The sequence below is a fragment of the Pholis gunnellus genome (assembly GCF_910591455.1).
Source record: "Pholis gunnellus genome assembly, chromosome: 21".
Classification (NCBI taxonomy): Eukaryota; Metazoa; Chordata; class Actinopteri; order Perciformes; family Pholidae; genus Pholis; species Pholis gunnellus.
In genome coordinates, this window is record NC_136548.1 from 9,353,976 (window position 1) to 9,371,133 (window position 17,158).

Here is a 17,158-nt window from a genome sequence, read left to right on the forward strand (position 1 = left end):
TGGTAGGCACATTTCTATTGACAGAACTGGGCTAGCTGTTTCTCGTGCCTGTTTCTAGTCTTTGTGCTAAGCTAACCGGTTGCTGGCTGTAGCCTTATATTTAACAGACAGGCATGAGATGAGAGTGGTATCAACCTTCCTCTGACTGTCAACAAAAAAGAAAACACATGTATGTCCTTATAAGAAATGGTGTTTCTTTAACACAAATAATTCCATGCACATTTCTCAAACTACCAGCTCACTCTTGCATTGTCTTTTCTCATTTGTTACATGCACACTGACGTTTATTGAGGGGGATCTAATGCAATGCCTGCTCTCTTTTTCAGCTCTCACCCCCGGTGCTGTGAGGAGCTCTGCCTCGTGGACACAATTTAGGAGCATCGGCCCTCTTTTATCCCTTCCTTCTCCATATCCCCTTCCCTCCCTCACCCTTACCAATCCCAGCCACCCACAGCAGGGCTTCCCAGTAGATACTCCTTCCTCTTGCATAACACAGGAACACATAAGCATTCTGATCATATACCATACAGGTTGTGATTTTATAAAGGACGACAAGGGAGCAAAGACGTACTGGAGAAATAACATAAAGGCAATAAACTGAGGACAATATGCAAACCAAAGGAATGATATTTTTGGAAAACTGATGATGTAAAGATTTATATTTTGTACATCAAACTTTTAATACGAGCTCTTACAAACCCAAGGCACGAGGACAGACCTTTTGCACGCACAATCCAGTTTAGTTTTCTTTATTAACTCGACACACACGTCACGGTCTCATGATGATGTGCGAGGTGATGCCCACCATTTCTGAGGATGGGCGAAGTGGGACTGGTGGGGGCCCTTCCTCACCTGCCGGGACAGGAGTCGGGGGCTCCGGGGGTGCAATGGCAGGAGGAGGCGGCAGCGGGAGGGAGGCAAGAAGCGGAGGAGACGAAGGAGGCAGCACGGGGAACCTGGAGTCGCTAATGGTCAACATGCTGACCGAGAGGGAGAGGCTCCTGGAGAACCTGAGGGAGACCCAGGACTGCCTGGGCACGGCTCAGCTCCGCCTCCGCGAGCTCGGCCACGAAAAAGAGTCACTTCAGAGGCAGCTAACTATTGCTCTGCCGCAGGTACAACTGTGTGTATGTGTGTATTTACATCCCGTGCATATGTGGAATCAGCCTTGTTTGGAAGTGAAAGTATGACTTTTGGCTGATAGAAGTGTGTTAGGTTGAACACTCTTCCTTTTGAGAGAACATTGTTTATCCTCTGTGCTATCAGTGTCTGGTTATGTACGAGTGCTTTATTCTGAGTGTGTGTCATCGGGAAGCGAGCTCATGAGACAGTAAGCCTTTGCAGTGACGGTTCATGCAGAGAGATGCTAGAAAGTGGATGCTAAATACCTCCCCCACTGCATCTTCAGAGGTTCCCTCACTAATGTTGTTCCTACTAATGCAGAGGGTTTATGTTCCTATCATCTTCTGGCTGTTTAGTCTAAGTTGCATCCGCAATTTATTCTCATTGTGTGGTCAGGTTTTATTATGTTAGTCGACCATGTTGTTAGTGCTCATATGTTAATGGCTTCAGCTTAATTTAAATGAGTACTTGATTTTCTACGAATTCTCTTTAGTTTTCTGGGTACAAATTGCTTATTAATAATAACCGCAATTTGAAGATTTTATCCTACATTTTTAACACAGCTTTCTCTTTTGTTTCTATTTATGTTTTCTCCAGCTTCTAAAATCTGTCAAATTTGTGTCAAATTTATCAAATTCAGTCAGATTCCTTCTGCACATGTTGTGCTTTTTGATAAATGTTGTCTGTGACTCGACTGATCCCGTATGAATCTAATACCAGGAGATATTGCCATTGTCATTAAGTCAGAAGGGTATTTTTAGATCTAATTTTGATGTTAAAACATGAAAGGAGACAGAAAAGGGACTTGACATGTGGCACATTGAGTCACCAGAGCTACTCTCATTATCATAACACTTCCACATGTTTGCTCATTATAAGAAGTAGATTCACTGTTCACTAAGTATAATACAATTTAGTATATTGCTCTCCATTTTCTCTTAAAATATTAAGGATGACAACAAAACAAGACCCAAACTAACATTAATTATCACCTCTAGAGGTGAAACAAATGGTAATTAATCAATACAATGATTGACAGAAAAAAGGCAGCAACTACTAGCAATTTTTCACATTTGATAGACTAACTGTTAATCGTTTACTCAATTGATAATGAAAATAAACATTAGTTGCAGCCCTAAACATCTCTGTGATGCTACTTCAACAAAGAGTTAAATGTTATAAACTCCATAATGTTAGTATTTGTTAAAGGGATACATTACTTAATTGCATTTGAATGTGCAAGTGTTTATGATGATTGTGTACAAAACCTTTCAATCATTGTGCTGCTAACAGCAGTGAAACGCATTTAAAAATTGTATTTCCATGTAACTCAAGTTTCCTTGTACACCATAGAGCAGAGCTGCAAATTAATTCAAATGAATGGAGGCTAATACAGATAGAGTGAGATTAAATAAAAAAGAAACAATAATGGGGACAAGAGAAGCCTACTGAGAAGCTGACCCCTATCCAAACAAGAAACAATCCCATAAGGCTGAGAGCCAATGGACCTACTGTGTAACCATCTGTATAGATCTCTTTCTGGCTCTGTCTCTCTTCCATTCTCCATGTAAACACATTTCAATTTCATATGTCTACTTTCAGCTGTTTATGAGTCAAAAGGCAGGTAATCCTGAATGTAAACATCTGCACATCATTGTCATTCTCATAAACAGCAATTGTCTCACACTTGAGGGCTTCAAAAGTGTTTTATGGAGACATAAAGAAATCACTGACCATGGATCAGTGTTTCATCAGTCAGTGTCTACACGCTATCTTTAAAACGTTATGCAGGAGTTGCAAATGTATTCCCAGCGGTGTTGTGAATGATATATCGATGGCGTGTTTTTGGGGGTCTCTCTTGTGCACCAGTGCAGAGCCATTGTGTAACAGTGTGATGTAATCCATCCACGAATGCGAGTTCACAGAGAAATATGAGCGAGAGAGAGCGAGAGAGAGAGAGAGAGAGAGAGAGAGAGAGAGTGGTGGTGGAAACGGTGTCAGTGATTTACACGATTGTTATGTAGGTTTACATCATCTACATTTCCCTACATCCTGGTCTCAGGTGTTCAACACAGTGTGTTTCGGGAAGGCGTTGGTTACGCATATAAGTGCAGCCAACTCCATTTAATTTTCACAGTCACTAGATTTATATGGCCTGAATTATTATTTGTGCCTTTAAACTCTCATGGCTGCTCAAGCAACTGAGCAGGGACCACTTACATTTAACTATTAAAACCATATATTTAAACAGTTTGTTTTCTTTGCCCCTGAACGCAGCTTGTGTGTTCCACAGGAGTTTGCTGTGTTGACTAAAGACCTGAACGTTTGCCGGGAGCAGCTTCTGGAGAGGGAGGAGGAGATTGCTGAGCTCAAGGCGGAGAGAAACAACACACGTGTAAGATGTTTAGCGGCCATTTTGCTTATTATAGCTGAAACAGCCTCTGTGTTATCTTCCTCACCCGTTGTGGTTGTGTGGGTGTGACACTTTCATTTGCTTCTGGTCTTTTTTTTTCCTCTTTCTTTTACTCTTTCTACTCCACATTTTCTCTTTGTGACTCCTTTTTGTGTCCGTATCTGCTTTCCTTATCTCTCCCACTCACTCCTTGTCCCTTTTTGCAACCAGGTGCTCTCCTCACAATTTTATCTCATTGTCCCTCTTACAAACCCTTCACTCCTCGGCATCTTCTCTGAACCTTCCTTGTCCCTCTCGCTTCTCTTACCTTGTTCTCTGTCTCTTACTGTCTTGCTCTCCTCATCTTCAAACTCCCTTTCTCTCTTTCTGTTCACCTCTTTGCATTCTCCTGCCACCTTCCTGTCTCCTTCCCCTTCAACCCACTCACTCCTGTAGTTGTTGCTGGAACACCTTGAGTGTCTGGTATCCCGCCACGAGCGCAGTCTGAGGATGACGGTGGTGAAAAGACAAGCCCAGTCCCCGGCGGGGGTCTCCAGTGAGGTGGAAGTCCTCAAGGCCCTCAAGTCTCTGTTTGAGCACCACAAGGCTCTGGATGAGAAGGTGGGTCAAACTGGTGTCCTCTGTATTGTATATCAGGGCCTTATCAAACTGCTATGTGATATTTTGGAGAAAAAAGGTAACTTCTTTCAGTGAAGCAGCTGAAAAAAACAGACAGACCAAGTTATCAGCTAGCTGGTAAACAGAGTAAAGTATTTACAGTTTTTCTCAATTATTTATGCACTAATGCTGGTACTTAAAACCCAATGAACACACCTTGTAACTCATGTACCTAAACCAATTCTGCTAAAGTACAAGCATATTTCCGGCTTTGCTAAACCACACTTTTTTCAAAAAACTACCCACAATTCTCTTCATTGGCCCAATCTTCATGAACAATATCTCTTGTGTTCACATGGAACACCCTGCCATTCAAAATGGCAAACTTACATTTTACGACCATCGGGTCTGACTCCTCATATGTTGCACGATTGTTCAATTAGCAATCAGAGCTTTAGCAATAAAAGGGCCACAGGTGAGCTTTTCTGTTTTGGAGCAATGGATGCCAACATAGAAGAGAGGCATAGCAAGAGTGAGAGATGTGGATGGGGAGGAGGAAGACGAGCGTGGCCAAGGAAAGCCATAATATCTGTTGAGATTAGGGCCACTTTGGTTGACCAGTCTAATGATAAGGGAGGCTGGGCAGAGAGTACAACCACACTTCAGCAAGTTCACAGTAGGCCAGAAATCATTACAGTATTGTAGTATTGCATATCAATACAGCACACAATGATTACTGCAGTACAGTATTGCAAGAAATATGTATATTACATATATACGAAATATATATTACAAAAAATGTCTGTTCATATGTGTCATTTGAACACCAAATACCATTTGGAGAAGACAGCATTGTTTTGAATGCAGAGCTTCAGTCTGTGTGTTTTTGGATTTGTGTGTGGAGTGCTGAAAATATGAGTTATGCTTTCAGAAAACGTGTGTAAAACAATGGAGAAAAACTGTAATAGTTAAAGAACCAGATATTGCCTTCAGGACTCAGTAGAGACCAAAAAACAGAGCCAAAAGGAGAGAGACTGGACATTCATCGGGTGACCACAAACACAATGCAAAATTCATGCTAATGTTGCTCTGTATCTGCTGGATGTATACATATTATCGATGTATAAAGAGATCTATGTATCATACATCAATAGGCTGTTTGTTAACATGTTAGCCATATTAATTTAAAATTTGGTACAACATGTCAGTATTGTGTTGTTTCTTGTTTCTGCTGTACTCAAATGGTCAAAAAATGTGTTATTCCAGATTTAAGAATGAAAGCTATTGAAGGGAAGGGAGGCACGAGAGAACCAGAACCAGGACTGTACAGGGCAGACTGTCAGACCCTGCAGCAGTAAAATAAATAGGACTCTGGTTGCCGAAAACACTACCGCTTTTGTCCACAGTGATCACCAATACCAACACAAAATTAAAGTTCCTTGTAGTAGCTTTAAGTATAATTTTGACATACTTTACTTACTTCCTTAATGCTACTTTATACTTCTACTCGATTACATTTGAGGTAATGTTGGAAATATTGCACTTTTTACTCTTTTATTCATTTATTTGACACTTGCAGTTTATCTTTTCATAAAGAACATTACATGCTTTTATGACATAATGCCATACCATACTTATAATCTATCCAGTAGAATACAAAGTATTGACAATCAACTCCACATTCGCAAACTGCAAAATTAAAATGATCGTAAACACAAGCAGAGGTGAATACATTCTATCAGCCTCATTGACTGTCTCATCAGGATGATCACAACCAAAAGGTGGGATGAACTAAATTACAATGCAGTGCACAGAAATACCTTATGTACCTTTTGTCAAGAAATTCTGTACTGATGTGAGTGTTTTGGCCTCTTATGAACTGTTTGATGACTCCATCGCCTTGTAATGTTTTCTTGCTCTTTCTATCAGGGAAGGATGGTCAAGAAACTGTAGTTACTTTAGGGAGTTGGAGGAGATCCGTTTAGTCAACACACATGCAGCTTCAATCGTAATTTCTAAACTAAGTGATGGGCACGGTCATTGCTCTACTCCATAGGTTCGTGAGAGGCTCCGCGTGGCCCTCGAGCGGGTGTCCTTGTTAGAGGACCAACTTACGGCATCATCTCAAGAGGTAAAGTTCAATGCTAAAGATGTTCTGGGTCTCGAGGATGCTCGGTGTGAAGCAACAACACTCATTCGTATCATCTGTTTGTCCATTTCGTCTCTCCTTTTCTAGGTAATCACTTTAAGAGACCAAATTAAAAGACGTCAACAAGGGGTGGACGGCGGGAAAGATGTAAGGGAGGGTTTTTTGCATGTTGGTTCCAGTTGTTTTTGTGTATGTGTTAGCGTCCAGAATGTCAGTATAAGTAAATGTATGTTAACTTAAAGAATTACCTATTCATGTCTTTTATTTCTGCTACAACATCAACTTGTTATCTTTCTTCATCACTCTCATTTCTTTTTTTTATATTATCATCATTCCAGCGACTACCCAATGGTCCGTCCACTGGCCTGGAGGATAGCGAGTTGGAGAGACAGCGAGAAGGAGAGATTGAGAGGCAGAGAGCTGAACTCTCCCAGCTGAGGGAGAGGCTGGCACTCATGTGCCGGCAGGTGAGTGTATATTTCTGTGTATCTGTTTAGTGTTGACCAGTATGACATTTGTGCAAATTATCATTTTGGGAACCACAACCTATATTACACTTTGGCTTTTGCGCAGAACCAGCTTTGCTATTTCCCGCTGTTTCCAGTCTTAATGCTAAGCTAAGCTAAACGGCTGCTGGCTGTAGCTTTATATTTACTACAGCCAGCAGCCGTTTAGCTTAGCTTAGCATTAAGACTGGAAACAGCATGATAATAGCTAGCTAACGATAACTATTCCTGTAACAATCAGCACACTTGACCAAAGTGATATTGATTTTCTCATAAAAGTCTCAGCAAAGAAATAAATAAGCGCATTTACCAAAATGTCCAACTGTTCCTTTAAGAATAGGGTTTTGTTAGCACTGAAGACTAGATATAGTCAGTAAAGGTCTTCTCAAGCATAGAAATACAAGTCTATGTGCTGGGTTAAGAGTGCATATATTGTAACACTTGCTATTATTAAAAAAATATATTTTGTGTACTCCTTTTAGTAGAGTTACACAAGTATTTCCAACAGTATATCCCAAGAAGGAGGGGAGCTATGTACAGTTTGTCTCCTTGTCTCCTTCTTCCCTCTTGTGGCCAGTTAATCTATTGCATCTGCTTCAAATAGCCATTGTTTTACTGAATTGTTCACAATAAGACACCACTTGAATTTAGTTAATCAGTTTAATCATGTCCGACATGTGTAATGGGTCACAAGTATTTAGGTCAAGATAGCCAAACTGATAAATTGTTCGACCGTCTGGTCAGCTGATAAAAGGATTTAATAGAAAACTGAAAAGAAGCACATTCTGCCTCCAGTTTACTGAGTGCTAGACGCATCAGACTCCCAACATGTTACACTTATGTCAGTGATGCTTTTTAAGAGTCTTACATTAACCAGACAGACATTTGCAATGAATCACTTGTCGTGTCTATTTACACTTGGTGCTGTGGCAGTTAACACTGACTCATGTAGGTTCAATCTGTGTCATCTTGTGTCCCTTTGTGGTGTCACGTCAGGTTGGGGAAATAGAGGAACAGCTTGCGGCCGCCAGGAGGGAGGTGACGAAGTCAGAGGAGGCCAATCAGAAGCTCCAAAGGGAAGTGAAAGAGGTCTGTAGGGCCAATCTGTCTCTTCCTGGCCAAGACCCTTAGCTCCCTTAATTCCTTGGGCTCCAAGTATATTTGAACACAAAGGTCATGTGTTATGAGGTTGATTTATTTTGTTCATGGCGTAACTGCAGATACAGAAGTCTAAAATAAATGCAGACAACATTTTAAGTGGACCCCTACAGTATTTAAATGTTTCACCTACTGTATGCAGGCCATCGACACATTCTAATGTTCTCCTCTTTCTCTTACCTGGCCACTCATATAAATGAGTAATAAGAACTGTTATCTCGTCTATATAATGAAAGCCTAAATTGCAAATCATCTTGTTTCACGATACATTTTTGCTTCCTCCTCTAGGCCCTTTGCCAAAGGGAGGACATGGAGGAAAGGATTACAACACTCGAACGCAGGTAACATTTGCTGTGTTTAAGGAATCTATTCTTAGTTTTACTGAGGACTCACACCTTCTTTTTCATTTGGAACCAGAATTTCAGACATCAGCTGTAATAAATATAGCAAAAGGACCATATGTTTCACCTGTTGCCTGGAAATGTGTTGCAAATGTGTCCTTTATATAGTAAGGTTGTTTTACACAATACCATTTGCATTACATTCTCACTAAGACAGCAGCTGTGAGCGATAAGCAAAAAAGCTGACTTTGTGGCAGACAGTTTGTTGGAAAGCAAGGATTTGACGTCAGAAATTAGTAGTTTGAATCACATTTTTTTTTCTTCTATTAACTGCTGCAAAATATAACGATAATAAATTGTTTTCCTGGAAATGCAGAGGAGCCAGCCCTGACTAGTGTGTGCAGGCACGAACATTAGAGCTGCTTCTATGTTGCCTGAAGGACAAAAAAAAGTCGGCAATTCACATTAAGCTTAAATGCTGTGAGCGCAGTTATAATTGAAGGAAACCCAGATGAGCATTTTTACATTTTGATTAACTCAGAGCTTCTCCCATCTGGATGTTGGCGATTGGACAATAAGAAGACAGACGTTTGGTGGTATTTTAGTGAACAAATCAATTCCCGCCCTTGCGTATAATCACATATATATTTTTGTGTTGGCTAAGAACTGCAGCTCTAATAATTCAACGTTGTCTTGGTGTTGAATGCAGGTACCTCAGCGCCCAGAGGGAGGCGACTTCTCTCCATGATATCAAAGACAAGCTGGAAAATGAGCTGGCAAGCAAGGAATCACTACACAGACAGGTAAGGAGTGGCTCAAATAATACATAAATAACGTAAAATCAGCTCTTACTGATGGAGTTATATTGTAGTATTTAAAAATCCCAAAATGTATCTGGTATGCGAGTGCCATCGTCTTAAACAGTTATATTAGTTGTAAGACAAATTGTCTATTTGACCTCCAATCACACATACTGTACATTTGTGTTTTGGTATGCGTGTCCAGAGTGAAGAGAAGAACAGACAGCTACAGGAACGGCTGGATGAAGCCAAGCAGAAGCTCCAGCAGACCCTACAGAGGGCAGAGACGCTGCCTGAGATCGAGGCCCAGCTTGCCCAAAGGGTTGCTGCTCTCAACAAGGTATTTTGAGTCTGTGCACTCCCATCCTGTACCCTCCTGACCAGATAACCTGACATTATTATTCAGTGCTGATAGTAACATTTAAAGATTGGGTTCATTTTACAGTCGCCTCAACACTGCATATATGCTGTCATAGCCTTTATTGATCAAATAATCAGATCACCATGCCTTATTGAACAAAAAGTCCATTGATACATCAGAAAAAGACTTGTAGGATCATCTAGAAATTATGTTTCTTTTAATTTAGGCAGAGGAGCGCCATGGAAACTTTGAGGAGCGACTACGGCAAATGGAAGCTCAACTCGAAGAGAAGAACCAAGAGCTACAGAGGGTAACATCGTTTATTTTTCTCTACGTGGCTACATTTCCCATGTTAAGCAATATTAGAGTGTGTTGTCTGCCTTTTTCCTAACTTAAGCTCCTCTCTCATGGCTGTTTCATTTTAGGCGAGGCAGAGGGAAAAGATGAATGACGAACACAACAAACGCCTCTCAGATACAGTGGACAAGCTTCTGTCAGAGTCCAATGAGAGACTGCAGCTCCACCTCAAAGAGAGAATGGCAGCACTAGAGGAGAAGGTAACGAGGAGACTAATTAGTGCTGCAGAATATTTGTGATATAATGACAAATAAGAAAAAGTGGGTGAAAAATTGCATATTCATTCTTTTGCTCCGCTAGAATGCTCTTTCAGAGGAACTGTCCAATATGAAGAAAATCCAAGATGATCTTATAGCTAATAAGGTATGCACGTTTTCAGCTGTTATCATTTAAATCTCATGTACTGCGAGTACCTTTAATTCAGCGTCACAATTTTCCACTTATCCCTACTAACAAGAGACGTGGTGTTTTACAAATGATGTGTTCCTCGGAAAAAAAAGCAAGTTATGTCTTTTTCCCTCTGTGCTTTAGGAACAGCTCCTTGCCGAGCTGGAGCGAATCCAACTGGAGCTGGATCAGCTAAGAGGCAGGCCTGGCTCTTATTCCAGGTTAGCCACACTGAACATTTAAGGGAATTTATTTATACATTATGTCCTACATTTTGTAAATGCCCAAATGAAAACAAAGTCTCCCAAGGGATACTTTATGTACACAGCCCTTTCTGAGCACAAATATTTGTTTACCCCCCCTGTTAAGTTGTCATGTACTTTCACTAAAATCTATTTAAAAAAAAGTAATTATTTATACTATACCTAGAGGGTATTTTTCTGCAATTAACATGTATATGCTTTATTTATATTGATACAATTTCTTAACGCATTTTTTTTTATTTCCAGGAAAAACCTGTCTGTGTGATAATGTCGCGATTGTTCCCTCAGGAAATGGGGACTTTGTCATCTTCAAGTACTAACATAACAAATTCATTCTGGATCTCACCATAGGGCGGGCAGCGTGAGCTCACTTCCCTCCACCCTTTTTCGAAGATCTCTCCCAGGGAGCGCCTCGGAGCTGCGGTACCCTCAGGGTGGAGGCTCGCTCCCGTCCGGCTACAGCAACTCCTCCACCGGGGTGGTGGTCAGGCGAACACACCGAGGCCGGTGGGGGGCGTCTAGAGACGATAGTAACAAGGTGTCGATCTCACGCTGCAATAATAATGATGTTGACGATATGATTTGTTATTAGGATGATGATTTCCTACTTTTTCCCCCTCTTTCCAGTATGGAGAATGGGACAGCGGCAGTATGCTTGGTCCCGGTTTTGAGGGTGGGGATGGAGGCTGCTCTGACGATGAGGACGACAGAGAGACTATGTTCGGATCGGAGCTGCTCTCTCCCAGCGGACAGACAGATGTACAGACGTTGGCCATCATGCTACAGGAGCAACTGGAGGCCATCAACAAGGAGATTAAGTGAGTTTTAGGTCTATTACAGTTTCGATCCTAAAGCCATTTGGGCAACCAATATTTTAACCCACACTTAAAATGGTGTTGAGTGAGGCTTTCTGATAGAATAAAGATAGTAAAGCTTGATATTTAAAAAAATATTTTTTCCTTTTCTCTCAGGCTGATTCAAGAGGAAAAGGAAAGCACCGAACTGAGGGCAGAAGAGATTGAGAGCCGGGTCAGCAGCGTGGCCCTCGATGCCCCACCTCTTCCCCCCTCCTCTCTGGGAGGACGTGACAGCGTCGGCAGGGGATACATGACTCCCTCCATCACCTCCTCTACGTTGGCGTCTCCATCACCGCCCAGCTCTGGACATTCCACCCCCCGCCTGCCACATTCCCCTGCCAGGGAGACTGACAGACAGGTACTGTGTTGAAGTTGTGATACAAGCCTCATATGTGCTTCTTCAACTGAGGATCGTTTTAAGAAGACCCTGTGTGTTAATTCACACAACTCCTTCCGCCCTGCAGAATAGCAAAGATGGTGAAGAATGCAGAGCACTTGCCCTGATTGACTCCAACGCTCCTTCTGTTCCTCGAGCCCTACGATTGGATCGTATGACACACACTCACCCGGGGGCAGGACTCGATGACCTCCGTGAATTTCGCAGGTACTCTCAAGAAGGTTTACTCTATACTTTATTAACAAACTATAGCCCTCAGACACGCTTGGTGTCTGTGTTGATTTCACCTCCTGTTTTCCCTTGATCTGTTCTTTTAGTCTCTCTGCTGACGGTTCTACCACTGCTAGCCAGGATTCCCTCCACAAAGCCAGCAAAAAGAAAAGCATTAAGTCGTCTATTGGTCGTCTTTTTGGCAAAAAGGAAAAGGGGAGGATCGGTGCACATGGGCGCGAGTCTTCCTCACTGGGTTCGTGAACAGATTGAAAACTACTCATTCACAAATATATCTGTTTACAGCAAAGTAATCATCAACAGTGAGGTGGATTCATGAAATAATTATGATATTTAACCTTCGACCCTTCCAGCCTCCACACCTTCTGACGACCTCGGTTCAGCTGACCCGTTAGGCCTGGCTAAACTTGGGACTGGAACAGTGGAGAAAGACCGCCGCAGCAAAAAGAAGTGAGAACAGTCATTTTTCCACACGCCTCTCATGATATTCACAGATCTTTGAACCCCCCTGTAGTCAGGTGCCGCTTGTAGAGCACAGCACTAACCAGGCCTGGCCTGGAGCTATGATATCCCTGGTGCCAATCATTTCAAAAATATAAGCCCTTCTGGTGCTGCAAGGCACAAATATTATGGTATTTTAAATTTTAAGTACAATGTGATTTTCTATTTATAAAGGAGACAATGTTAAAGTGATATATGAAGACATTTACCTTTGCAAAACTTCTGTTTTCCACTCTCCTTGCAAGACATGACCTGTTAGAGGAAGCGTGTCGTCAGGGTCTGCCTTTCGCCTCATGGGATGGCCCGACTGTCGTCACGTGGCTTGAGGTACGTCACGGCACCCTGTCACCGTTCATTTTAGTAATGGTGTCAGGTTAGGGTTAGGGCTACATAATCTGTATGCAACAAATACAAAAGTTACTCTTAAACATTGTTTTTTGGCCTCCTGCATATTTATTTTGAGTCTTGCCGTTCACATCTTCTCTTCTGTTCATCCAGTTGTGGGTAGGGATGCCTGCATGGTATGTAGCAGCATGTCGTGCCAACGTGAAGAGCGGCGCCATCATGGCTAACCTGTCGGATACAGAGATCCAGCGGGAGATCGGCATCAGCAACCCTCTACACCGGCTCAAACTCCGTCTGGCCATCCAGGAAATGGTCTCCCTCACTAGTCCATCTGCACCTGCAAGCACTCGCTCTGTAAGACTAAATAAAAAAAAAAAAAGAAGCATGATGTGATTCTAGATCAGCTCATAAATCATGTGCTCACACAGACGAGACATTCGCAGATTCACTTACCCATTTGTTTACTATTCATTACAGTCGACCAGTAACATTTGGATGACACATGCCGAGATGGAGTCTCTCACTGCTGCCACCAAGCCAGTAAGAATATTACATTTAATATCAAAAGAGAATTCAATATTTTAGGATATTGATGTTTATCGGTGCACCTTAATAACTGTTCTGATACAAACACATTATTTTCTGTTTTTGCCATGAAAGAATATTCAGCGTTTATGTTTTGGCATAATTCTCAGCAATTTGACCAAAGGTCTCATATTGATAAGCTTTTCTTTCTTTTTCTTTGTCTCTGATTAGGCATGTTTGGCTACACCTTTCCCTTACTATTCCCTCAAAATCTGTTTTGATGTAGTGTTTTTCCAACTAATTCTCACACACTAACAAAACTTTTCTTCCCTCTGCCTTCCCCTTTTTTCTTCTCCGTTCTGTCTTGACTCTGATTCACCGTAACACACACCCACACACACACACACACACACACACACAAACAAAAACACACTACCCCTTGGTGAACTTTCCTCCCCTTTGCAACTCTCTATCCCTTTTCTCTTCCATTTCTTCTCTTCCTGAAACACAAGGAGCAGAAGGAGTTCAGCTGGGACCAGGTGAGTTTTTGGCAGTGAGTTTTTCTTTTACAAATATTGAACTAGTCTTGTATTAGGTCAAGAGGAACCTATTTCAATACTCAGGATAACACTTTGGGACCTGAATAAATATGAAAACTATCCACAAACATTAATTATTGAGTAACAAACACTATTAATGCCAAAAACAACCCCAAATGTGATCTGTCAGATAGCATGCCTAAGTAATCTATGATTCCCTTACACTGATGGAAACTGGTTTCCTGATATGAGACAGAATTTTCTAAGTGGACCCAGGCAACCAATCTGGCAAATTGCGTGAACTCCATTGTTCCTCATCCTCTCAGCCGGTTTCCAGTCGGTTGAAGGTAAATCTGTCCCTCATCAAATGTCTAAAATGAAAACCAGAAGGGTCTGGGACCAGCACAGAGAACAACCAACATTTGAATTATTAAGGCTTTTCCTCAGCAGTGACTTTGTGCCTGAATCTGAGTATTAAATTGGAAACACTCACCTAAACGTTGCTCATGCTTTATAGCAACGTTAGGGTTGTCAGTCTGTAGAAAATGTTTCCTATTTTTAGATCCTGCTTTAATGCACATGGAAGTCCCTCAAATTGACTGTACGTAAGTGGTCGATGTTACTAAGTTCTTAATGAATGTATTTCTGGTCCAGATACCCTGTAGCCCTTTTTCAGTAGGTAAGTGGTTGAAGAGTCCATTACAGGCTGGGTGTTCAAACCCTTTAAAACACTATAAACCCTTTGAAAAGAGTGCCTTGCTAGAAAGTGGTACCAATCTGTCATAACACATCCTTCCTGTCTAACTCTAACATACAGTATAGAAATTATGAATATCCCTAAAAAGGTACCAGCAGAGATCTTTATATTTGCCCTTTTAGCTTATAGTTTAATTATTGCTTTCTAGCGAGCTAGATACATTACAACTTTAATGTATCATTACAACTGTAATGTATCTAGAATGCACAGGAGAGACAGCTGAGGACAAAGGGACTTTATGTTTTATTGAATATACTCACCCACACCTCACCTCTGTCCTCCAGATCCTGGCCTATGGGGACATGAACCACGAGTGGGTGGGAAACGAATGGCTGCCCAGCCTGGGTCTGCCCCAGTACCGCTCCTACTTCATGGAGTCACTGGTGGACGCCCGTATGCTTGATCACCTCACCAAGAAAGAACTGAGGGGCCAGCTGAAGATGGTGGACAGTTTCCACAGGTCTGAAAGTCAGACGTTTACACAAATTATCTCTCTACTTCTTCTTTGTACCCTCTTCTTCGGTGTATATGTATCTACCAGCTTGGATGGAAATTAGAGCAATGTGTCCATCTCACTTACAGGGTGAGTCTTCATTATGGTATCATGTGCTTGAAGCGCTTGAACTATGACAGGAAGGAGCTGGAGAGGAGGAGGGATGAGAGTCAACACCATAACCAAGGTGAGGCCTCTCGTCTTTAATACTCAAATCTTCTCCTCATGACATGATATCAAAGCAAACACTTACTCATGCTTTTTGGTCTTTAGTGCCCTGGTGATGAGTGCATTTTGTGTCCTTCATCGCAGATGTGATGGTGTGGTCCAATGAGCGAGTGATGTGTTGGGTGCAGTCTATCGGTCTGAAAGAGTTTGCTGACAACCTATTAGAAAGCGGGGTGCATGGGGCTCTCCTGGCGCTAGATGACACCTTTGACTACACTGACTTGGCCCTCCTCCTCCAGATACCCAACCCGAACACACAGGTACTCCACCGCACACCACCATTATTCTCAACTTGTAGACACAGAGCAGTGATCCCACAACTGTTGTCAGAAATTGTCATCGCCGCACCTTCTGTTTGCCTAATGCCAAGATAATCCTAATCTTTAACGTTAATTATGATCTTAAAACTCTGTTTGTCTATCCTTTGCAGGCGAGGCAGCTCCTAGAGAAGGAGTACAATGCTCTCATCTCCATGGGAACAGATAGGAGGCCAGATGAGGTATGACAAAGCAGACTGTCAGTCGAAAATCACTCCAGATAATCACTCCTGCCAGGAGGCGGGAATGTGTGATGATTGTAACCACCGTGGCTAAAACTTTGTTACTTGACAATGGAGCCTTTGATCCAAACTTTTCTATTCTGGCCCTTTGTTAAATATGTGTCATGACAGGTTAATTTCCTTTCGATGGTAAAAAAGCAGACTTAAACATCTGTTTTTCTTATAAAGAGAGCCATGGCAACACTGCATGTACCACTGCTGTCGAATTGTTGGCATGCCAAAGTGGTTCAGCTGTGTTTACACCACGGCTAATTGCTTAGTAACAGCTTGTAGGATTAAAAACTTTTACAACTGTGGTATATTGTTACAACAACACCTGCTTTGTCAAATACTAGTTTGTGTTAACACCGCTAATGCATAATGAATATGACCATGAAATAGATATCCTCCATTGAGCATGGTGTTTTTTTTGTTTCTACAGGATGGCATGAAAACCTTTACACGGTCACCATCATGGAGGAAGATGTTCAGAGAGAAGGACCTCCGCGGCGTGACTTCTGACTCCTCAGAAACATTACCTGCCAACTTCCGTGCCTCCGCCATCTCAACCCCCTCCGTCACTCTGAGAAAAGTCCAGAGTGAAGGTGAGGAGACTCACAGCAGCTCACAGCCTCTAAATGAACAAGACAGACTCCCAGGATCAGGCATTACACAGTGGTTCCTTCCTGTTTAAAGAAAATGCATTGTAAAATGTTAAACTAGTCACACTATATACTAACAAACAAAAGTCAAAATATTTAAATGAAAAATGTATGATGCAGACACTCAGCAGAAGATGGTACTGAATGTTAAAATTTAGCATGGAGGATAAATAAGGCCAAAAGAACAAAACGCGAATTGGAAACAATTTCTGCAAACAACACAAATAACTTTGCAGTATTTATTGTCGTTGGAGTCCATTGTGCGAATCAGTGGTGATTTCATCCCAGTCCAAAGATAGAATAGTTTTTTTGTTTTCCTACAAACCTGTCATTTTACTCGTACAAAGTTATTAAAAAGAATTTCTTCAGCAAGCATACCATGAGCTTTCAGTAGCAAATCTCAACACTAGAGCTAAAGAAGCCATCTGAACTACAGGCAAGATATATGCAATCAAAACCACAGTTTTACAGTGTTTTTTGTGTGATCAAGTTTTAACTACTGCACTGATTTAGGTCTGCTTGTCTCATAGTTCCACAGTGAGTTGTATTTACTAATTACCTCTTTTCTCTGTCAGTAGGTCCGAGAGGAGAGTCGGGGTCCGTGAGAACATATTCTTGTTAAAAGATAAGC

General features: G+C 41.7%; 1 protein-coding gene across 1 annotated transcript; it reads left to right on the plus strand.

The window, feature by feature from the left end:
- Positions 1-782: 782 nt before the first annotated feature.
- LOC306713084 (liprin-alpha-3-like) lies at positions 783-17,149 on the plus strand (the record flags this gene model as incomplete). The annotated part of the gene is made up of 30 exons (XM_079182657.1): positions 783-1,115; positions 3,416-3,517; positions 3,971-4,135; positions 6,189-6,263; positions 6,369-6,428; positions 6,620-6,748; positions 7,784-7,876; positions 8,234-8,286; positions 8,996-9,089; positions 9,292-9,426; positions 9,674-9,757; positions 9,873-10,004; positions 10,105-10,167; positions 10,336-10,412; positions 10,848-10,992; positions 11,082-11,272; positions 11,426-11,669; positions 11,776-11,915; positions 12,026-12,174; positions 12,293-12,389; positions 12,686-12,767; positions 12,939-13,139; positions 13,263-13,325; positions 13,823-13,849; positions 14,891-15,066; positions 15,189-15,286; positions 15,412-15,587; positions 15,758-15,826; positions 16,308-16,470; positions 17,103-17,149. The coding sequence occupies 30 exons, from the start codon at positions 783-785 to the stop codon at positions 17,147-17,149; spliced, it is 3,663 nt and encodes a 1,220-aa protein (XP_079038783.1).
- Positions 17,150-17,158: the final 9 nt, after the last annotated feature.